This window comes from Syngnathus scovelli, chromosome 1 (genome assembly GCF_024217435.2).
Source record: "Syngnathus scovelli strain Florida chromosome 1, RoL_Ssco_1.2, whole genome shotgun sequence".
NCBI lineage: Eukaryota > Metazoa > Chordata > Actinopteri > Syngnathiformes > Syngnathidae > Syngnathus > Syngnathus scovelli.
In genome coordinates this window covers 8650579-8674687 of record NC_090847.1, presented here as the reverse complement: position 1 = coordinate 8674687, position 24109 = coordinate 8650579, and the positions used below count along the sequence as shown (strand labels likewise).

Here is a 24109-nt window from a genome sequence, read left to right as displayed (position 1 = left end):
TATTCAAAACATAAAAAATAGAGAAAACGTCAAATAAAGCAATTAACACTTTAAAGCACCATATCCAAGTCCACTGTCTGCTGTATGTACACTTGCTCCATTTTTGCTCCTCTTATATTTATTATTATTATTTATTATTATTTGTTTATTTATCATTTATTCAATACTCTTATTTATTCATTGTTAGTGCCTTCTTGGTTTTTTTTTGTGATGCTTGTATGCATATGTGTACTATCTCACCGAGGGATAGTGGAAATGTAATTTCAATCTCTTTGTGTGTCTTAGTATATAAAAAAATATATCGACGATAAAGCAGACTTTGACTTTGATAAAACAACCAAAAAAAATTATATTTTCAGACGAAACTGGATGAGGGCGCTCTAAATTTTACCGTTGGCCGTGACTCATCAACTGGGTGGGCTTAAGAAAAATGGCACCAAAAAGAAACTCATATTTTGCAGGTTACAAACTTCAAGTTGTAAAATATGCAGCTGAAAACAGTAATCGAGCAGCAGAAAGAAAGTTTGGAGAACCGTGATGTACCAATGGATTACTATTTCAAGTGACGTCAGTAGCGCGGCGCGCCGGTTGTTTACATACAAACGTGCCCACACAAGGACTACCATCATTAGCGGTGACCATTTCTAAGTGACACGGAGGACAACGAGTTTGAAGGAATTAAGGATTTGGAGTGACATAGAAGGTTTGAAAAACTATTATGGCTTTTACGCACGCCCGGTCTCTACTGAGTCGGGGGCCGACGCTCGGCCGAGTGGCTGTCCGCGAACGGTGCGTGGGGCTCGGACATGGCCATTACGCACGCCCGGTCTGTCTGGAAGTCCACGCCGCCACACGCTTGGAAGTTTGTTTTGTTTAATAAAGAGCCGTTTACCAAACCTACGTCTATCCTTGTACTTTGTTAACGCTACAATATAGTTATATAGTAGATCTGTGGAATAAAGACGAGGCTGACGTCAGGGCGCACGCGCGGCGATGTTGACAAAGGACGAGGAATTTGATCGATGGATTTAATGGAATTAAAGTGCACGGATGGTTTGATAATATTATTGGCTTGTATTATAGTTATTTAAAATATAGTTTATCTATCGTTATATGAGCCTGTGGAATATTTTGAAGCGCAAGCGCCCTCAGCCGTGCGCACCCATTGTTGACAAAGAACGATCGATGGATTTAATGAATTGGAGTGACACTGATGGTTTTATAAACATGTTATTCATGTAATAGTTGTCCTTAATCACTCTATATGTTACGTCAGGCCCGTTCTCAGCTCTTTGTTTGTGTTTGTCATGTTAGCATACCTATCGTTTAGCCTGTTGTTGCTATTTAATGAATTGGAGTGACACCGATGGTTTTATAAACATGTTATTCATGTAATAGTTGTCCTTAATCACTCTATATGTTACGTCAGGCCCGTTCTCAGCTCTTTGTTTGAGTTTGTCACGTTAGCATACCTATCGTTTAGCCTGTTGTTGCTATTTAATGAATTGGAGTGACACTGATGGTTTTATAAACATGTTATTCATGTAATAGTTGTCCTTAATCACTCTATATGTTACGTCAGGCCCGTTCTCAGCTCTTTGTTTGTGTTTGTCACGTTAGCATACCTATCGTTTAGCCTGTTGTTGCTATCGTTTAGCCTGTTGTTGCTCGTTCATGACTGTTTTTGGTGTGGGATTTTGTCGAATAAATTGCCCCCAAAATGCGACTTATACTCCGGAGCGACTTATATATGTTTTTTTTCACTTTTTGGGGCATTTTATGGCTGGTGCGACTTATACTCCGGAGCGACTTATAGTCCGGAAAATACGGTATTCTTTGTTACAGTCACCATGATTCCTTCCTCTGTCTGCCTGGTATAGTCAATAGCTGACCAGGGGTCCGCAATACGCCGACTCGCCAGATGCCAATTTATATTGCCTTGCATGATTTGCAATATTGTTGTCTTTCATGGTTACTGTATTCAATGTTTAGTGTTTTTCCCTTTGCAGGCAATTCAGTATTCTGTGTTCAAACGCACTTATTATACCACATTTAGCATACATTTAAGATATGCAAACTAATGACTTGCCAATTATAGCACATTACTCGATTGTAGTCTCTATTGTAATAGGAATATTGACCTATTGTACCGCTGAGGTATGAGGACCTACTGAGGATAATTTGGTTTGTGCTGAGAAGCACAAAAGCTAAATTAATAGGGAAACTCAATGGCTGGAGCAAAACGTTTATTGTATTCGTACACCTCCATTGTGGAACATTTTCCAGGACGGCGGTTAACAGTTGGCCTTTAATAATTGTATGTGAATATAATCTGGCACGTACCTGTCATGTGAACTTGTCTTTTCAGAGTATTTGATAGCGTGATACAATCAAATGATCACTCTGCTTAACACAAAATGGCAGTTTTCTTCAATTCCCTGCAGCTGTAAAGCTCCATCAGATTCCTAAAATGACGTCCACTAGTTTTACTATATCTTCAGCACTGACTGGAAGCTTTGGAAATTTATAAAAGTAATGTTATATTTGCGTGATGTCTGTGGATGATTCATGTCCTTTATTGTTATTGTCCTCAGTTTAGTTTTTCTTAGTTTAGTTTGTCTTTTGCCAATTTCCGATGGAGCTGAAATGTTTATTTACTATGAAATTAATGTTATGGACATCACTAATATTGTGTAACGAATCTACATCATGTTTATAAAGAAAATGTATATTTACTTTATGACAATATGCTCGCATCGGGACCAGGTGGTACCGCGACAGCAGTTCCACCAGCTCCACCAGCTGTGTCGAAAACATCTGTTTATCTGTTTTTTGTGCATCTTATTTGTTCAGAAAGGTTTGTTTTGACCAATGCAATTTTCATTTGCAATTTCTTTTTTCAATTGGGAGGCACTATTGAGGTTAACGTCTATTCTAATCCATCACTGGATTTTCACTCTTGGGCCTGCACTTGGGCAGACATGCTTATCTCTGCCAATGTCATTATAGTTAATGAAGACTATAGACAATAGACTAAGACAAAATAAGTCAAACTAAAACAGAAAACAATTTTTTTTGTCTACAAAACATAAAATAAAAACAAACTGAAACTAGATGTTGTGTTTTCAGCTGTGTCAAATAATATCATTTATGAGCTTTTGGGGTTCATTTTGAATATATTTCTGAGACTTGTTTACCTTACTTTTTTGCAGAAAACTAAGTGACCTTTTCTTGTTATCTTTAACTCAACAAATACTCAATAAAAAAGGAATCCCAGAACAAATAAAAATAAACCAAAATAAAGAAAGAACCACTAATAAACCAACAAACTTTCTTAAACGTCAAAATAGAATAAAAGTAACTATAATGAAAGATCCCAACTATTGTAATCCTGATTGCAGGTGTTAAGTCGTCTGTAAATTGCCTGATGGTAAGGCATAGTAATTCCAAGAAGACATGATTAGCAATAGTTGACGTCCAGCTTCAACTAATTACTTACAAAGTGATAAATTTGTTGATGGATTTTGAGACAATGAAGGAAGAAATTCCAATGATAAAAAATGATAGATAGTAGACAATAGAGTCAAATGTATGTGGAAATACAAATATACCATATATCATTTTTCCATTTGAACTCATTCGTGGTTTTAAGCCTTGATGTGGTTAAAAGACAGACACTCCTGAATATTATGTAGATTTATGAAAATGTCATTACCAGTGACTAATTGACCAAAAAGTCCATGTCAGCTGAGTCCTTAATAACCCATTAAGTTGAGCAATTAACCAAGGCAGTTGCCCCTAAATCCATTAAGCAGACTGACATCAAGTGATCCAGATGCTTCTACTCTTAAAAAGCAAAGAGAGGGGGATTAAGGGTGAAGGTTAACGCCTACAAAAGGCGCTAAATTTGACATTATCCCAAGCCTTGCAGCGCGAAACCTGCTGACACTTGCTTCAGTTGAGTAAAAGTCTCAGCTGGACTTGAAACACATGACTGGCTGCAGGTGATTCCCGCAAGTAGCCCAGTTCTCTGAATCCCCTCGTCTCTCCCTTCTAGTGGACGGAGCCATCCACTGTGCTGCGGGGCCCCTCTTAAAGAAAGAGTGCGCCTCCCTCCATGGCTGCCAGACCGGACAAGCAAAGGTCACCGGCGGCTACGGTCTCCCTGCCAAGCGTGAGTACAAAATGTGTGTAACAGCCAACTGTTCAGCGAAAGCTGCGAAGCGTGCTCATCCTGGTGGGAATATGTCGCCAAGTGCGACAGGCATGCCGGGACGTTTTCATGCGCTGGAAATTCCAGAGATAAGTAAAGGTCACACAGCTTTATGAATAAAATAGAAATTTGGAAGCGGAGCGGTTTCCTTGTCACATAAATCATGCAGCTGCTTAAATATCAACATCAGCATCCAGAATCTCTAATAGTGTCACCTGCACTTTTCCACTTAAAGCAATCCATTATTAAGTGGCACTTTAATACGAACATTTAGACTGACAGAAAACCTTTAGTCATTGTTTCAGGTTGAAAATTGCTTGTGTGCAAACATGTGGAGAGCCTTCGTGCTTCATATCCAGTAGACACAAACAGGACAGAGTTTGAAACGTCCCTTGAAGAACTCCCTCACATAAATTGACTGTTCTCGGAAGCTAAAAAAAAAATCTATAGGAACCAGCTCTGTCCCACATTCCCATATTGAGTGGAAAGCGACAGTTTGGTGTGATGCTGAATCTCTCATTAAACCTTGAAATGACTGTACAGGTAAGTACCATTTAACATTCTTTTTTGTGACATGACCTCAGGACATTGTTGAAAATCATGCAAAATCGTATCGCTATTTTCACTAAACATTTATCCAGCTATATATTTAGCCATATATCTGGCTATATTTAGCTGCTATATAGCTATATTTAGCTCATCAGCTATCTGAAGAAGCCTGATAACAATCCCTATCATTTCAATCAGGTGTGTAGAAGAAGGGAGACATCTAAAATATGCAGGACAGCAACTCTCGAGGACCAGGTTTGGCTTAAAGCCTCTGGTGGCTAGGATATGCAATGAGGCGTTCGAAAGCAGCCATGCCAGTTCCAAGCCTTGGCCCTCACACAGTCAAGTCAAACTTTAGACTTATCCCCCCCCCTCCCCCTCCCCCTCCCTTCGTTAATGTTGTCTTATTTCCGTGATGTATGTGCACTCACAGCTGACAACGAGGCGCTCTAAAGCGGCCATGTAAGCAGGCTATCGGAAGGAAGCCGATATTTTTGGGGGTGTGTGCAGTTATCTGAAGTCAGTCCCAAGTTTACGTGGTTATAAATCCAGGTTGCTCACGATGCTCTTCATACCCATGTATGAAATGTGCAATGTAATGTACCTAGACACGCCTTGCCTTTGCCTATTGAGCTAAATGCCCATCGCAACTGCCCCAAGTAACCACTGATGCAAACGGAGGTGCTCAGGAAATTGTGCAGAACATCTTAACAGTCTTTTCAGGTTTTCAGTAATTACAAAGATCTATCTTGGAAAGATATGTCCTTAGCTGTTGTTTGAGCTACTTGCCTCCATGTTTATGTATGCGTGAGTAAATGTTGAGGAGAATGGATGAGAGGACGCTTTGAAGAACTGGGAGGTGATGGGCTCACATTGTCTGCTCCTCTTTGATGGTTGTTGGCTTCTATGGTCGTGCGTGCGTGCGTGCGTGTGTGTGCGTGCGTGCGTGTGTGTTTGTGTTTGTGTGTGTGTGTGTGTGTGTGTGTGTGTGTGTGTGTGCGTGCGTGCGTGCGTGTGTACTTGTTTTTATTAGTATGGGGGGTCCGAAGACAGGGAGCCCACCAACAAAGTGGGGCCCTGTGTCGTTGTGGGGTCCAAAATCATGGACCCCACTCGGGAAACCACTCTAAAACAGCTTGAAATGCTCTAACAACATGCCTCACGAATTTTTTTCACTTACCCCTCATGGTCGCAATGTTGAGAATTGTGTGTGTGAAGTGTGTGTGCTCAGTAGCGGCCCCCCGACCATGGCAAGTGGTATTGCAAGTATACACACTACCGGAAGTGTGTGTGATTCAACCAATCAGGGCACCTCGTGATCCGAGTGTTGATTAAGAAAATAAAATGCTATTTCCTGTAGATTTAAACCAGGTAATTATTATTTTAGTAACCATAGCAGCTAAAATAATACTGTAAACATAAAATTCCTGCATTACAATTGCAATTTATCTACGTTATTTAATATTCATTACACTTGCTTTATAAAAATACGCTCATTCTATTAGGCTTATTTTAAAAACTGTCTCGTGCATTTTTCATGTTCTAAACATAAAAATAAAGGTATAAATAAATAGTAATTTATTCTTTACCATCAGTTTACATATTAGTTAAATCAGCATCTCGTGCATTTTTCATGTTCTAAACATAAAAATAAAGGTATAAATAAATAGTAATTTATTCTTTACCATCAGTTTACATATTAGTTAAATCAGCAGGTATTGCATGTGTTAGCTTCATGCGGCTAAAACCACCAGCTTAACGTCACTTCGCCACGTGTGACGCCGCCAGACTGAGACTGCTCCGCGACGAAGACACGCTGCTCATAACGAAACACAACATACACGGTGAGTAAATCAACTGCATGTAAATACTAAGTACAAGAAACTGATGTAGAAATGCTTTTTGTCCAGACCCCGAGGGGTTTATATGCAATGATTATGGCTTCGGATTCGGTATATTGTCACTCGGATGGCGTAACGTTTTCCCCTCAGACAGTCCGGCTTTTTAACTTGTTATTCATCTTAGCTTGCAGTGGTTTTAAAAACAATGGTGTAAAAGAGAACGACAGAATGTATAATTGCTCCGTGTTATATTCTGGATGATTTCGATGTGCTAATGTTTCATAATTGCTAAGCCCAGAACCGGACTCTGGCCGTAATTGCCGAAACCACTTCAAAACTCGTCAAACACGTGTGTGCTCAGTGTTATGATATATCTGCATGTCTTCTGTATTTCTCGGTGGTTTTCTATCAGAATGCTTTCTTTAAATAACACAAGCATTCTGACGCAAATAAAACTATCCGGAAACTAGCTTATTGGCTAATTAGCTACCGCTAATCAGGATGCTACGTTCACTTTTCAAACACAAACATAATAAAAACGAGTTGGTAGCTCCTGAAAAGTATAACGAGTTATACTGGTAAAACTATTGAAATAACTTTTCTTTGGATGCAGCACCTGGTTGGAACTGTGACTAGTTAAAAGTAACAAAGCTCAGCTTCAAACCGACAAACATTTTCATTAATATATCAGTATTTTCTGAAAAATATTCTTTCTTTAATCACTCTTGTTCTGTTAGTTCTCAGGCCAGGCTTATTCCTTCAGTCTTTATACAGTGGATGATTACAAATCTTTTAAAATTAATATAGAGTGCTTGTTAAAGTTCTCTCTGCCATGTTTTGAATTATTTTTTAGAGCCAGAAATGTCCAAAAGGAAAGCAAGAAAAAAGCCTGCTGATGAAGCAGCCTTTTACATTTAATCCTCAAAGGACAAACCTGGACTAGTGGAAAGATTTATTGATGATCAAAAAGGTAATAAACTCATTTTTAGACCATTTATCCATTAAGTATATATTTATTTATTTTATAAAACAACACAAAAAACAATCAAATTCAGATTGGTTGTTGTATTTCTGTTTCTAAGCGAGAACTTAGTATTAAAATTGTAAGATAACACCACAATTATTTGGTTAAAGGTGTATCTTAAAGAAATATTTTCTCATAACCAATGGTTTTATATAAAATGTCCTTGCAGGAAGAGGCGTGTTTGCTACCCAGCACTTTGAACAAGGAGAGTTCATCTTATAATACAGGGGTCAACTTCTGTCAGCAGAAAAATGCCAAACAAGCAAGTACTCTGAAAAGGAGAGTACATTTCTCTTTGACTTTGAATGGCAGAATCATTACTGGTGGTATGTATATCCAAATATTTTCTATACAATAATTATGAACTCTAGAAAGAGACTGGAATAAAATACCCTAAATTAGTGAGTCACTCAGAAGCAATATTTCAATAACACATCAGGATTGTGGCATTAACAATTTTTTTTATTTAGTGCTATGATGTTCAAAAAGACATTGTTTCCCTCTCAACTTTTCTTTTGAAATGTTGCAAGTTTTTATTTCTGTAAGCCAACTTTTATTTTACTAAAAAACTAGTTATATGATACAAAATGTTTGATTTCTGTTTTTTCTTTCCTAGTATTGATGCATCAACAGAGGATGGCTCTCTTGGAAGATTAGTGAATGACAACCACAAGTCTCCAAACTGCACCATGAAAAAAATAGTAAATGACGAGCCCCATTTGTGCCTTTTTGCCATCAAAAACATAGAAATGGGAACTGAAATCAATTACAACTATGGTGATTCTAAATGGCCATGGCGTGAAAAAGTAAGTCAGTAAGATCAAGTATGCAAGTTGGAATATTAATTTGTTATTAAAAAAAGGAAGATTTTTGTCTCTTTTATTTGAATTACTCTCAGTATGATGTTGGTAAGTTATTTGTGGTTTTGATTCCAGGTGACAGGCTCTCAGGCTCCTGTTGACGGTGCGCTGCCTGAACCAGCCAGAACTTGGCAGGACTCTGGCCCTGATGATAACATCAAACAAGATGCCAGCCAACAGGTAACATTCAGTTAGACTTTGTTGTAAGAAATAAACTTTGTAGACCTTTTCTTGTTCTCTTAGTTTACAGCTTTTAGTTGGAAAGCTGTTCTTTAGTCAGAAGGTACCTTAAACAGCATTCAGCCAACCATTGGATCACATGGTTTTAGTGGTTCTCCTCATAGAGCCCAAACGAACCAGTGGCACACACACCTATAGAAGGATTGTTGAAACATGCGCCCATGGGTGTCCAACCAAGCCAATCATTCACACACACATAACAGATTTCTGATGGCTACTTGTGGGGCCCTCCGTATGGATCTAAAGTTGTCTTGGTTATTCCAACCAAGCCAATCATTCACACACACACAATAACAGATTTCTGATGGCTACTTGTGGGGCTCTCCGTATGGATCGAAAGTTGTCTCATGTTTTTAGATCATATTTTGGTTATGGACATTATGGAGGCTGATTATATTACAGCTATAGTTCCACACATCCTCAACAGCAAAACGACTAAAGTGTCATGCTGAAGGATGCTCCACTACATCCATAAAGATGCTGTTATAGGACCTGATTAGACATCAGGTCTGACTGGAACACTTTAGTTAGAAAAGCTTGTTTGGTTTTGGGGACTAACTTCACATGATTTAACTATACAGGTCTTGAGTCTGTCATTTGTGGTGTCTGTATGATGTTGGTAAGTTATTTGTGGTTTTAATTCCAGGTGACAGGCTCTCAGGCTCCTGTTGACGGTGCTCTGCCTGAACCAGCCAGAACTTGGCAGGACTCTGACCCTGATGATAACATCAAACAAGATGCCAGCCAACAGGTAACATTCAGTTAGACTTTGTTGTAAGAAATCAACTTTGTAGACCTTTTCTTGTTCTCTTAGTTTACAGCTTTTAGTTGGAAAGCTGTTCTTTAGTCAGAAGGTACCTTAAACAGCATTCAGCCAACCATTGGATCACACGGTTTTAGTGATTCTCCTCATAGAGCCCAAACGAACCAGTGGCACACACACCTATAGAAGGATTGTTAAAACATGCGCCCATGGGTGTCCAACCAAGCCAATCATTCACACACACAACAGATTTCTGATGGCTACTTGTGGGGCCCTCCGTATGGATCTAAAGTTGTCTTGGTTATTCCAACCAAGCCAATCATTCACACACACACAATAACAGATTTCTGATGGCTACTTGTGGGGCCCTCCGTATGGATCGAAAGTTGTCTCATGTTTTTAGATCATATTTTGGTTATGGACATTATGGAGGCTGATTATATTACAGCTATAGTTCCACACGTCCTCAACAGCAAAACGGCTAAAGTGTCATGCTGAAGGATGCTCCACTACATCCATAAAGATGCTGTTATAGGACCTGATTAAACATCAGGTCTGACTGGAACACTTTAGTTAGAAAAGCTTGTTTGGTTTTGGGGACTAACTTCACATGATTTAACTATACAGGTCTTGAGTCTGTCATTTGTGGTGTCTGTATGATGTTGGTAAGTTATTTGTGGTTTTAATTCCAGGTGACAGGCTCTCAGGCTCCTGTTGACGGTGCGCTGCCTGAACCAGCCAGAACTTGGCAGGACTCTGACCCTGATGATAACATCAAACAAGATGCCAGCCAACAGGTAACATTCAGTTAGACTTTGTTGTAAGAAATAAACTTTGTAGACCTTTTCTTGTTCTCTTAGTTTACAGCTTTTAGTTGGAAAGCTGTTCTTTAGTCAGAAGGTACCTTAAACAGCATTCAGCCAACCATTGGATCACACGGTTTTAGTGGTTCTCCTCATAGAGCCCAAACGAACCAGTGGCACACACACCTATAGAAGGATTGTTGAAACATGCGCCCATGGGTGTCCAACCAAGCCAATCATTCACACACACATAACAGATTTCTGATGGCTACTTGTGGGGCCCTCCGTATGGATCTAAAGTTGTCTTGGTTATTCCAACCAAGCCAATCATTCACACACACACAATAACAGATTTCTGATGGCTACTTGTGGGGCCCTCCGTATGGATCAAAGGTTGCCTCATGTTTTTAGATCATATTTTGGTTATGGACATTATGGAGGCTGATTATATTACAGCTATAGTTCCACACATCCTCAACAGCTAAACGGCTAAAGTGTCATGCTGAAGGATGCTCCACTACATCCATAAAGATGCTGTTATAGGACCTGATTAGACATCAGGTCTGACTGGAACACTTTAGTTAGAAAAGCTTGTTTGGTTTTGGGGACTAACTTCACATGATTTAACTATACAGGTCTTGAGTCTGTCATTTGTGGTGTCTGTATGATGTTGGTAAGTTATTTGTGGTTTTAATTCCAGGTGACAGGCTCTCAGGCTCCTGTTGACGGTGCTCTGCCTGAACCAGCCAGAACTTGGCAGGACTCTGACCCTGATGATAACATCAAACAAGATGCCAGCCAACAGGTAACATTCAGTTAGACTTTGTTGTAAGAAATCAACTTTGTAGACCTTTTCTTGTTCTCTTAGTTTACAGCTTTTAGTTGGAAAGCTGTTCTTTAGTCAGAAGGTACCTTAAACAGCATTCAGCCAACCATTGGATCACATGGTTTTAGTGATTCTCCTCATAGAGCCCAAACGAACCAGTGGCACACACACCTATAGAAGGATTGTTGAAACATGCGCCCATGGGTGTCCAACCAAGCCAATCATTCACACACACATAACAGATTTCTGATGGCTACTTGTGGGGCCCTCCGTATGGATCTAAAGTTGTCTTGGTTATTCCAACCAAGCCAATCATTCACACACACACAATAACAGATTTCTGATGGCTACTTGTGGGGCCCTCCGTATGGATCGAAAGTTGTCTTGGTTATTCCAACCAAGCCAATCATTCACACACACATAATAACAGATTTCTCATGGCTACTTGTGGGGCCCTCCGTATGGATCGAAAGTTGTCTTGGTTGTTCCAACCAAGCCAATCATTCACACACACATAATAACAGATTTCTGACAGCTACTTGTGGGGCCCTCCGTATTGACCGAAGGTTGTCTCATGTTTTTAGATCATATTTTGGTTATGGACATTATGGAGGCTGATTATATTACAGCTATAGTTCCACACATCCTCAACAGCAAAACGGCTAAAGTGTCATGCTGAAGGATGCTCCACTACATCCATAAAGATGCTGTTATAGGACCTGATTAGACATCAGGGCTGACTGGAACACTTTAGTTAGAAAAGCTTGTTTGGTTTTGGGGACTAACTTCACATGATTTAACTATACAGGTCTTGAGTCTGTCATTTGTGGTGTCTGTATGATGTTGGTAAGTTATTTGTGGTTTTAATTCAAGGTGACAGGCTCTCAGGCTCCTGTTGACGGTGCGCTGCCTGAACCAGCCAGAACTTGGCAGGACTCTGACCCTGATGATAACATCAAACAAGATGCCAGCCAACAGGTAACATTCAGTTAGACTTTGTTGTAAGAAATAAACTTTGTAGACCTTTTCTTGTTCTCTTAGTTTACAGCTTTTAGTTGGAAAGCTGTTCTTTAGTCAGAAGGTACCTTAAACAGCATTCAGCCAACCATTGGATCACACGGTTTTAGTGGTTCTCCTCATAGAGCCCAAACGAACCAGTGGCACACACACCTATAGAAGGATTGTTAAAACATGCGCCCATGGGTGTCCAACCAAGCCAATCATTCACACACACAACAGATTTCTGATGGCTACTTGTGGGGCCCTCCGTATGGATCTAAAGTTGTCTTGGTTATTCCAACCAAGCCAATCATTCACACACACACAATAACAGATTTCTGACGGCTACTTGTGGGGCCCTCCGTATGGATCGAAAGTTGTCTCATGTTTTTAGATCATATTTTGGTTATGGACATTATGGAGGCTGATTATATTACAGCTATAGTTCCACACATCCTCAACAGCAAAACGGCTAAAGTGTCATGCTGAAGGATGCTCCACTACATCCATAAAGATGCTGTTATAGGACCTGATTAGACATCAGGTCTGACTGGAACACTTTAGTTAGAAAAGCTTGTTTGGTTTTGGGGACTAACTTCACATGATTTAACTATACAGGTCTTGAGTCTGTCATTTGTGGTGTCTGTATGATGTTGGTAAGTTATTTGTGGTTTTAATTCCAGGTGACAGGCTCTCAGGCTCCTGTTGACGGTGCTCTGCCTGAACCAGCCAGAACTTGGCAGGACTCTGACCCTGATGATAACATCAAACAAGATGCCAGCCAACAGGTAACATTCAGTTAGACTTTGTTGTAAGAAATAAACTTTGTAGACCTTTTCTTGTTCTCTTAGTTTACAGTTTTTAGTTGGAAAGCTGTTCTTTAGTCAGAAGGTACCTTAAACAGCATTCAGCCAACCATTGGATCACACGGTTTTAGTGGTTCTCCTCATAGAGCCCAAACGAACCAGTGGCACACACACCTATACATGGATATTTGAAACATGCGCCCATGGGTGTCCAACCAAGCCAATCATTCACACACACATAACAGATTTCTGATGGCTACTTGTGGGGCCCTCCGTATGGATCTAAAGTTGTCTTGGTTATTCCAACCAAGCCAATCATTCACACACACACAATAACAGATTTCTGATGGCTACTTGTGGGGCCCTCCGTATGGATCGAAAGTTGTCTTGGTTATTCCAACCAAGCCAATCATTCACACACACATAATAACAGATTTCTCATGGCTACTTGTGGGGCCCTCCGTATGGATCGAAAGTTGTCTTGGTTGTTCCAACCAAGCCAATCATTCACACACACATAATAACAGATTTCTGACAGCTACTTGTGGGGCCCTCCGTATTGACCGAAGGTTGTCTCATGTTTTTAGATCATATTTTGGTTATGGACATTATGGAGGCTGATTATATTACAGCTATAGTTCCACACATCCTCAACAGCAAAACGGCTAAAGTGTCATGCTGAAGGATGCTCCACTACATCCATAAAGATGCTGTTATATGACCTGATTAGACATCAGGTCTGACTGGAACACTTTAGTTAGAAAAGCTTGTTTGGTTTTGGGGACTAACTTCACATGATTTAACTATACAGGTCTTGAGTCTGTCATTTGTGGTGTCTGTATGATGTTGGTAAGTTATTTGTGGTTTTAATTCCAGGTGACAGGCTCTCAGGCTCCTGTTGACGGTGCTCTGCCTGAACCAGCCAGAACTTGGCAGGACTCTGACCCTGATGATAACATCAAACAAGATGCCAGCCAACAGGTAACATTCAGTTAGACTTTGTTGTAAGAAATAAACTTTGTAGACCTTTTCTTGTTCTCTTAGTTTACAGTTTTTAGTTGGAAAGCTGTTCTTTAGTCAGAAGGTACCTTAAACAGCATTCAGCCAACCATTGGATCACACGGTTTTAGTGGTTCTCCTCATAGAGCCCAAACGAACCAGTGGCACACACACCTATACATGGATATTTGAAACATGCGCCCATGGGTGTCCAACCAAGCCAATCATTCACACACACATAACAGATTTCTGATGGCTACTTGTGGGGCCCTCCGTATGGATCGAAAGTTGTCTTGGTTATTCCAACCAAGCCAATCATTCACACACACATAATAACAGATTTCTCATGGCTACTTGTGGGGCCCTCCGTATGGATCGAAAGTTGTCTTGGTTATTCCAACCAAGCCAATCATTCACACACACATAATAACAGATTTCTGAAAGCTACTTGTGGGGCCCTCCGTATTGATCGAAGGTTGTCTCATGTTTTTAGATCATATTTTGGTTATGGACATTATGGAGGCTGATTATATTACAGCTATAGTTCCACACATCCTCAACAGTTAAACGGCTAAAGTGTCATGCTCAAGGATGCTCCACTACATCCATAAAGATGCTGTTATAGGACCTGATTAGACATCCAGAACTGACTGTAACACTTTAGTTAGAAAAGCTTGTTTGGTTTCGGGGACTAACTTCACATGATTTAACTATACAGGTCTTGAGTCTGTCATTTGTGGTGTCTGTATGATGTTGGTAAGTTATTTGTGGTTTTAATTCCAGGTGACAGGCTCTCAGGCTCCCGTTGATGGTGCGCTGCCTGAACCAGCCAGAACTTGGCAGGACTCTGACCCTGATAATAACATCAAACAAGATGCCAGCCAACAGGTAACATTCAGTTAGACTTTGTTGTAAGAAATAAACTTTGTAGACCTTTTCTTGTTCTCTTAGTTTACAGCTTTTAGTTGGAAAGCTGTTCTTTAGTCAGAAGGTACCTTAAACAGCATTCAGCCAACCATTGGATCACACGGTTTTAGTGGTTCTCCTCATAGAGCCCAAACGAACCAGTGGCACACACACCTATAGATGGATATTTGAAACATGCGCCCATGGGTGTCCAACCAAGCCAATCATTCACACACACATAAAAGATTTCTGATGGCTACTTGTGGGGCCCTCCGCATGGATCGAAAGTTGTCTTGGTTATTCCAACCAAGCCAATCATTCACACACACATAATAACAGATTTCTGATGGCTACTTGTGGGGCCCTCCGTATGGATCTAAAGTTGTCTTGGTTATTCCAACCAAGCCAATCATTCACACACACATAATAACAGATTTCTGATAGCTACTTGTGGGGCCCTCCGTATGGATCGAAGGTTGTCTCATGTTTTTAGATCATATTTTGGTTATGGACATTATGGAGGCTGATTATATTACAGCTATAGTTCCACACATCCTCAACAGTTAAACGGCTAAAGTGTCATGCTCAAGGATGCTCCACTACATCCATAAAGATGCTGTTATAGGACCTGATTAGACATCCAGAACTGACTGGAACACTTTAGTTAGAAAAGCTTGTTTGGTTTTGGGGACTAACTTCACATGATTTAACTATACAGGTCTTGAGTCTGTCATTTGTGGTGTCTGTATGATGTTGGTAAGTTATTTGTGGTTTTAATTCCAGGTGACAGGCTCTCAGGCTCCTGTTGATGGTGCGCTGCCTGAATCAGCCAGAACTTGGCAGGACTCTGACCCTGATGATAACATCAAACAAGATGCCAGCCAACAGGTAACATTCAGTTAGACTTTGTTGTAAGAAATAAACTTTGTAGACCTTTTCTTGTTCTCTTAGTTTACAGCTTTTAGTTGGAAAGCTGTTCTTTAGTCAGAAGGTACCTTAAACAGCATTCAGCCAACCATTGGATCACACGGTTTTAGTGGTTCTCCTCATAGAGCCCAAACGAACCAGTGGCACACACACCTATAGATGGATTGTTGAAACATGCGCCCATGGGTGTCCAACCAAGCCAATCATTCACACACACATAACAGATTTGTGATGGCTACTTGTGGGGCCCTCCGTATGGATCTAAAGTTGTCTTGGTTATTCCAACCAAGCCAATCATTCACACTCACATAATAACAGATTTCTGATGGCTACTTGTGGGGCCCTCCGTATGGATCGAAGGTTGTCTCATGTTTTTAGATCATATTTTGGTTATGGACATTATGGAGGCTGATTATATTACAGCTATAGTTCCACACATCCTCAACAGCTAAACGGCTAAAGTGTCATGCTGAAGGATGCTCCACTACATCCATAAAGATGCTGTTATAGGACCTGATTAGACATCCAGAACTGACTGGAACACTTTAGTTAGAAAAGCTTGTTTGGTTTCGGGGACTAACTTCACATGATTTAACTATACAGGTCTTGAGTCTGTCATTTGTGGTGTCTGTATGATGTTGGTAAGTTATTTGTGGTTTTAATTCCAGGTGACAGGCTCTCAGGCTCCTGTTGATGGTGCGCTGCCTGAACCAGCCAGAACTTGGCAGGACTCTGACCCTGATGATAACATCAAACAAGATGCCAGCCAACGGGTAACATTCAGTGCGACTTTGTTGTAAGAAATAAACTTTGTAGACCTTTTCTTGTTCTCTTAGTTTACAGCTTTTAGTTGGAAAGCTGTTCTTTAGTCAGAAGGTACCTTAAACAGCATTCAGCCAACCATTGGATCACACGGTTTTAGTGGTTCTCCTCATAGAGCCCAAACGAACCAGTGGCACACACACCTATAGATGGATATTTGAAACATGCGCCCATGGGTGTCCAACCAAGCCAATCATTCACACACACATAACAGATTTCTGATGGCTACTTGTGGGGCCCTCCGCATGGATCTAAGGTTGTCATGGTTATTCCAACCAAGCCAATCATTCACACACACATAACAGATTTCTGAAATATGGTTTCTTGTGGCTTCTTTGTTGTAAATTTTGGAGCCTTTTCCATGTTTTATATGTAAAATTTCCTGTGATATAAGGTTTTGGCATATTTCAGAGGATGTGTACAGCACCGGTCGTCTACCAGTTAAGATATTGGACAGAAATTTTAATTATTTTGAGCAAAGAAATTCTAGTCTTTATATTAATACAGCATATAAGAGTAGCTTGCAGAAACTAACAACACATTTCTTTTAATTCCCTCCATAGAGCTATCAATTATCAAAGGAGTTTCTCAAAGTGGACTACTCAGACAGTGATGATACTGACAATGATTCCCAAAAGGACTGCTCTGTACCTCTGCAAATCAATCTGCTCAAAACAAGAGTATATTAAATTTGACCAAGCATTCTTATACAGGTGCAGTTAATTTTTGTTTTAGAATATTGCTATACTGTGTTTTTTTTCTGTACTTAAAAATCATCATTTCAGATGGGCTGATCCCAGAAGTGATAGAAGTGACCTCTTGTACCTCCGCATCTCGTGGCCCAAGTAATGAAAAGTCTGCCAAAAAGGGAGGTGAGTTTAGAGTAATCCTTTTCAATATATAACTTTATCACAGTTGCTTTTAAATTGCCCAATTGTTACTACTGTATCAGTATCTAATTATCCTCACATATGCTGCTTACTAAGATTTAGATGACCCAAGCAAGATATATTAAACACCACTTGACTTTTTTTCTTAGACATGTAAGGTCTAAACTTTTGAATTTTGTCATAAAATGAAAATTGACCCATCCTTTCTCATGTGAGTTACAGGTCATTGCTAACCTTGATTATATGTGAGATGTTTGTTTACATCTATTTTTAAATAGAGGTAATGTATACATGACACATTTACCTCAAAAGAGAGAAAGAAAAATTGCTCTAGATTAACCTATTAGTGAATATGCAAATTCACACATTGTCACACCAAGGCAGATACCATTCTTATACAGCTTGCATTTAATTTTTTACACATTATATATTTCCAAATTTACTTTTATCATCTTTGTTTGTCCATGTGTAGCACGTTATCAAAGCAAATTCCCCATACATGTAAAACACTGTCTGAAAAAAGTTTTTCTCTGATTTTTATTTTTTATTTTCCCTGATTTTGCAACAACTTGTATCTGTTCTTAATGGTTTTGTCAGAGAAATGGTGCATCCCAATGTGCTGCCATGGTGGAGTTTGACTGCCTGTGCAACCTCTGTAGGGTCCAGGAATTGCTTCATCTACCAGCAGTGACATTCTGGTCAAATGCAAAACTGCTTAAAAGTAATCAAGAAAATGAGAGACCTCTTTCCCCCACCACCAAAACTGGGGGCATTCTAATGTTACCCTTTTGTGCATCTATTTTTAATTTTGTTAATATCAAAACAGCTGACACTGAAGACCACCTAGCAACTTAAATGACCGGATTAATATCTCAGATATTAACTGATTTACTTATGTCTATTGTAGGCTCATCACTGTTGACAAAGATAGTTGACGTTATAAAATATCTCATTTGAATTATATTGTCGGATAATTGTACATAAAGTGAATGTATTCTTTATGCAATTTTGTTCTAATTAAGTTGTAAACTAAAAAGTGCTCTTCCTATGCCCTTAGGTAACGGAAAAGTTGTGAAAAGAAGCTGGACCCCAGAGGAATGTGCTGCAGTAAATAAACATTCAAGGAAGTATATATTGACAAATCAGGTTCCTGGTAAGCTTGACTGCGAGAGATGCATTGCTGCAGAACCACAAGCACCGAGCTGTTAAGTACTTTGTCAAAAAGAGAATAACCACCATGAGGAGAAAATATGAGTGAAACAGCTTCCCTTAACAGAGATAGAAACACATGGCTGGTCCTGTTTCACCATTTGTTCACTATTTGTTTGTGATTTTTTTTATGCTCCACTTCTCCTGTTCGTAAATGTTAGATTAAATAAGTTCCTTTATTCATTGGCTACATTTGTAATGTGTCCATTTAAAATTTTGACTCGACAATTATTACTTGTAAATCCTGTGTACTTTATAGTTAGCTAAAATGCAGAATTTAAATATTTTAAAATGTACCAATATGACTGAACAAATTGAAGAATATTAAGACTGTGACCAAGGAAAATGGACCAGAATCTGAATAAAGACTTCAGAATGTATTTTAGAATGCACATTTCAATGTATATCTAGTATATTTAGCCAGATGAAAGTATTAATAACACTAACAAAATTTTTAGGTTTTCTCAAATGATTAAGTCCACACAAATGCATGTTTGGGTTAGATTAGGGTTGGGGTTGAACTTGATAGATCCTCTTTATAAAGGCAGACCTAACAAGTCTTAAATCTTAACAGCAAGCTCCATAACTGGCTAAAAAAATAATGTGTGTATAGGTAGACCTCTTAAGGTTGAAATATTAAAAGCGATCCCCATAACTGACTAAAAATCTCATGTGTGTAAAGGTGGACCCCGCAAAGCCGGAATGTTAGAAACAGGCCCCAGATATGACTGAAAAACTGACATGAAAAAAAAAGTTTCAAATTGTGTTTATTGAAAGTGATTTTTAGTAACAAGATTTTTTTTGGGAGTTGCCTGATTTTTTTCATAGTTCTTGGACCACTAGAAAGGGTGGACCCCAGAACTCGGTAAATTAAGTTGGGTCCTGCAGAGGGAGGTTAACAAGGATGTGTGTGTGTGTGTGTGTGTGTGTGTGTGTGTGTGTGTGTGTGTGTGTGCGTGTGTGTGTGTGTGTGTGTGTGTGTGTGTGTGTATGTGTGCGCGCCTGCCTGATTGGATACTGCACTGCTTGTCGCAAGCTTGTTCCTGTGTAGTTCAGGTGCATGTCAAGCCTACTCGCTGTCTCACCTGCTGACAGCCTGTTGACGGACAAGCTTTATGAGTACATGTGTGACGTGCCTGTTTGCTTGTGTGTGTAGTTTTACCCAGTCGGTGGTCCCGAAGCCCCCCACCCTCCCTCTCCTCCCCTGACAAAATATAGTTTCTGGCTCAGTGCTTAAATACTCACAACGGGTCTTGATCAACTCTCAGTGGGAAGAAAAGAGGAGGTAGACAGCAGAAATGTAGGTAAAGCAAAGTAGAGTTGACAAAATAGGCAGTGTTGGATTTTGTCCACAATTTAGGGAGCGCGTTATCTGCGCCTCACGGCTCAAGCCTTTGCCAATCACCTGTTATCCAATTTACTCACTGCGTGCTCGTTTGATTTCTTCAGATTTAGGAAAATGCAAAGACACTGAAGCAGAAATTAGACTTAGACAGATTGGTTGAGTTCAATCACAATTCTTGTTCAAAAAGCTCTGTTTTCAGGAAAGTACAATACAGTGCTGGGCCCTTCAAGAGCGGAAAGTCTCCATTCAGAAAAGGCAAAGTCCAAGGTTGTTAGATCCGTTTTATATTCAGTAGCACATTGTGGGCCGGGATTGATGGGCGATGAGTCTTCGAGGTGGGGCAAGTTCGAAGGAGAGTCTGCTTCCATGGGAGTGGTGCTGGTTATGGGCGATTCGGTGTGTAGGTGGGGGGCTGTTGGTGTGTGTGTGTAGAGGGGGGCTGTCTTCTTTATTGATTTAGTGTGTTGGTATAATTATATGCTTAAAATGTTTCTTTTATTTATTTAATATGTGAATATACTTGTCTGCTTATGTACTTTATTCAATGAGGTTTGAGCATATCTGTTTTTGTAGCGAGGCAGGACTTTTTGTATTTCGACCTCATTCCTTCAGCAGCAAGGAGTCTTGGAGCCTAAATAGTGCTGTGGAAATCAGCTTTTACACAGTGCCGCTTTTAACTATCCATCCATCCATCCATTTTCTGAACCGCTTAGTCCCCACGGGGGTCGCGGGCGTGCTGGAGCCTATCCCAGCCGTCATCGGGCAGTAGGCGGGGGACACCCTGAACTGGTTGCCAGCCAATCGCAGGGCACACAGAGACAGACAACCAATCGCACTCACACCTAGGGACAATTTGGAGTCTTCAATCGGCCTACCAAGCATGTTTTTGGAATGTGGGAGGAAACCGGAGTGCCCGGAGAAAACCCACGCGGGCCCGGGGAGAACATGCAAACTCCACACAGGGAGGGCCGGAGGTGGAATCGAACCCGCACCCTCCTAACTGTGAGGCGGACGTGCTACCCAGTGTGCTACCGAGCCGCCTCGCTTTTAACTAGAAATGTTTAAAATAAACAAATATATCCTCCTGCTTTGGGACATTTGTATGCAAGTGTTTTGGATGGAGGCGGCTCGGTGGCGCACTGGGTAGCACGTCCGCCTCACAGCTAGGAGGGTGCGGGTTCGATTCCACCTCCGGCCCTCCCTGTGTGGAGTTTGCATGTTCTCCCCGGGCCCGCGTGGGTTTTCTCCGGGCACTCCGGTTTCCTCCCACATTCCAAAAACATGCTTGGTAGGCCGATTGAAGACTCCAAATTGTCCCTACGTGTGAGTGTGAGTGCGATTGGTTGTCTGTCTCTGTGTGCCCTGCGATTGGCTGGCAACCAGTTCAGGGTGTCCCCCGCCTACTGCCCGATGACGGCTGGGATAGGCTCCAGCACGCCCGCGACCCCCGTGGGGACTAAGCGGTTCAGAAAATGGATGGATGGATGGATGGATGTTTTGGATGGTGGCGGCTCGGTGGCGCACTGGGTAGCACGTCCGCCTCACAGTTAGGAGGGTGCGGGTTCGATTCCACCTCCGGCCCTCCCTGTGTGGAGTTTGCATGTTCTCCCCGGGCCCGCGTGGGTTTTCTCCAGGCACTCCGGTTTCCTCCCACATTCCAAAAACATGCTTGGTAGGCCGATTGAAGACTCCAAATTGTCCCTAGGTGTGAGTGTGAGTGCGATTGGTTGTCTGTCTCTGTGTGCCCTGCGATTGGCTGGCAACCAGTTCAGGGTGTCCCCCGCCTACTGCCCGATGACGGCTGGGATAGGCTCCAGCACGCCCGCGACCCCCGTGGGGACTAAGCGGTTCAGAAAATGGATGGATGGATGGATGTTTTGGATGGTGAAAATGCAAACTGTCTCAAAGTTGACATTCAAATAGTTGAAATTCGTGCAATGTGTGAAAAATAGGCATGCGCAAGTAAATGGCAGTGGCAGAATATAGCCTCTCCTTATCATTTCAAAGAGTTTTCGCAAAACGTAATTTAAAAAAAACTGATAGTGCTTTCAAAAAGATAACTGAAATAAATGTAACACATAAAATCCACTAAAATTAAGAATATCTATAGGTAATACGCCTATTGTTTTTACCTTTGTTATTGTCTTTTTTTTGTAAAAATTAAAAACTAATGAAAACTCCCATATTATTCTAACCCTGTTTCCTACAAGACCTGGTTAGCTGCATGAGTAATGTACAATGTTTCCCCAAGCATTTGCAGCTTTTTATTGTATGTGAACATTTCAAACCCAAAGGAATATTGTTTCAGGTAGCCATCCATCTATTTTACATTTGCTATTGTCCTCATTAAGTTTTTGGATGAGCTGGAGCCTTTCCCAGCTTACGATAGGGCAAGAGGCAGGTGACACCTCAAATTGAAATCCACATCTATGGAGACTTCAGACTGTTCAATTAACCTAACACGCATGGTTTCGGAATGCTGGAGGAAGCTGAATTACCTGGAGAACATCATCGCCAGCACAGGGAGAGCATGCAAACTGAGAAAGAGAGAAAAAAACAGTCCGGACCTGAGCGGAAACCCAGTAAGGCAGACATGCTCACTAACAGTACTCTGGATTTTATTATTTTTAACCTGTCTTGCATGATCGTGCCGAATGAAGGATCTGAATACCTTTTATGCCAGAACAGTTTTGATACATTTAGACTCCATTACTCTATGTACCATATACTCCTCAATCTCGATTTTACTCAATTACCCTTTTTTTTTGTCATAAAAACATTTTCAAGTAGTATTTTATATGAATGATATAAGGACCGTACAAAGCTAAATGACTAGCGCGTAAACCTTGACACGAGTAATTCAATGAATTTCCGTGACCAATTCAAAGGCGTTTGATAACAGGTAGTCGGGCTGGTTGGTCTTTATGACTGCTTTATTAGTGTTATGGATATCTAGGATCGTTTTTGATTCGGAAAAGGGGAAGTTCGCGGCAGCATCTCATCCACACAAGTGGATGCTTTAATCTCCTCTCTTTCATCTAAGAAATCTTCATAGCATCAAAATGACTTACCGTAATTTTGGGACTATAAATTGCGTTTTTTTTTTCTTTTTTCATAATTTGGGTGGGGGGGCGACTTATACTCAGGAGCGACTTATATGTGAATTTTTTCGCAAATTTTGAAAATTTAAAAATCCGCGATTTAGTGAAACCGCGATAAACGAACCGCGATGTAGCAAGGGATTACTGTCATTTGACCTGCAAGTGCCGTCAGCAGCGCGGCGGTTGTTTACATAAGGACAAAGGATTCTATCACGGGATGACGAAGATGACGAAGGGCCCCACGTTTGAAGGATTTAATGATTTGGAGTGACACAAGGTTTGAAAAACATTTATGTTATAGTTATTTGATATATTTTATTTTGTGTAGCAACTTGTATATGTTTTTATCGTTACAGTTCAGTAGTTGTTGGCTTGTTGAACTTTTGTTTTGTTAAATAAAGAGCTGTTTACCAAACCCACGTCTTTCCTGGTACTTTGTTAACACTACAATATAGTTATATACTAGATCTGTGCGGCGCGCGCGCGGCGTTGTTGACATAAAGGACGAGGAATTTGATCGATGGATTTAATGATTAGGAGTGACACAGATGGTTTGATAATATTGTTGTTATATGATAGTTATTTGAAATATACTTTATATATCGTTACATGGGTCTGTGGAATAATTAGAAATGCAACTTACGAGTCCGACGTCAGCAGCGCATATGCGGCACATACGCGGCGCATATGGATTTATGGATTTATGGATTTATGGATTTATGGATTTTCGACGATCAATGGATTTAATAATTTGGAGTGACACAGATGGTTTGATAAACGTGTTATTTATGTAATACTTATTTGAATAACTCTGAATGTTACTCAGGCCCGTTCTCAGCTCCTCGTTTGTGTATATGTCACGTTAGCATACCGTATCGTTTAGCCTGTTGTTGCTGGTTCATGTCTGTTCTTGGTGTTGGATTTTGACACATAAATTTGCCCCAAAAGTGCGACTTATACTTCGGTGCGACTTATATATGTTTTTT

At 40.5% G+C, this 24109-nt stretch overlaps 1 protein-coding gene and 1 long non-coding RNA gene across 6 annotated transcripts in view; both read left to right on the top strand.

The window, feature by feature from the left end:
* macrod1 (mono-ADP ribosylhydrolase 1) overlaps positions 1-24109 on the top strand; it is a 159417-nt gene that overhangs the window by 99549 nt on the left and 35759 nt on the right. For all 5 annotated transcript variants that reach the window (XM_068652059.1, XM_049736808.2, XM_049736819.2 and 2 more), the window contains exon 5: positions 4058-4174. In XM_068652059.1, the coding sequence (XP_068508160.1) occupies positions 4058-4174 (117 nt within the window). The remainder of the gene's footprint in view (positions 1-4057; positions 4175-24109) is intronic.
* Positions 5771-11071, top strand: LOC137840648 (uncharacterized). The gene is made up of 7 exons (XR_011087480.1): positions 5771-6606; positions 7457-7573; positions 7797-7953; positions 8244-8667; positions 9374-9478; positions 10183-10287; positions 10994-11071. It is a non-coding gene; the product is annotated as an uncharacterized lncRNA (long non-coding RNA).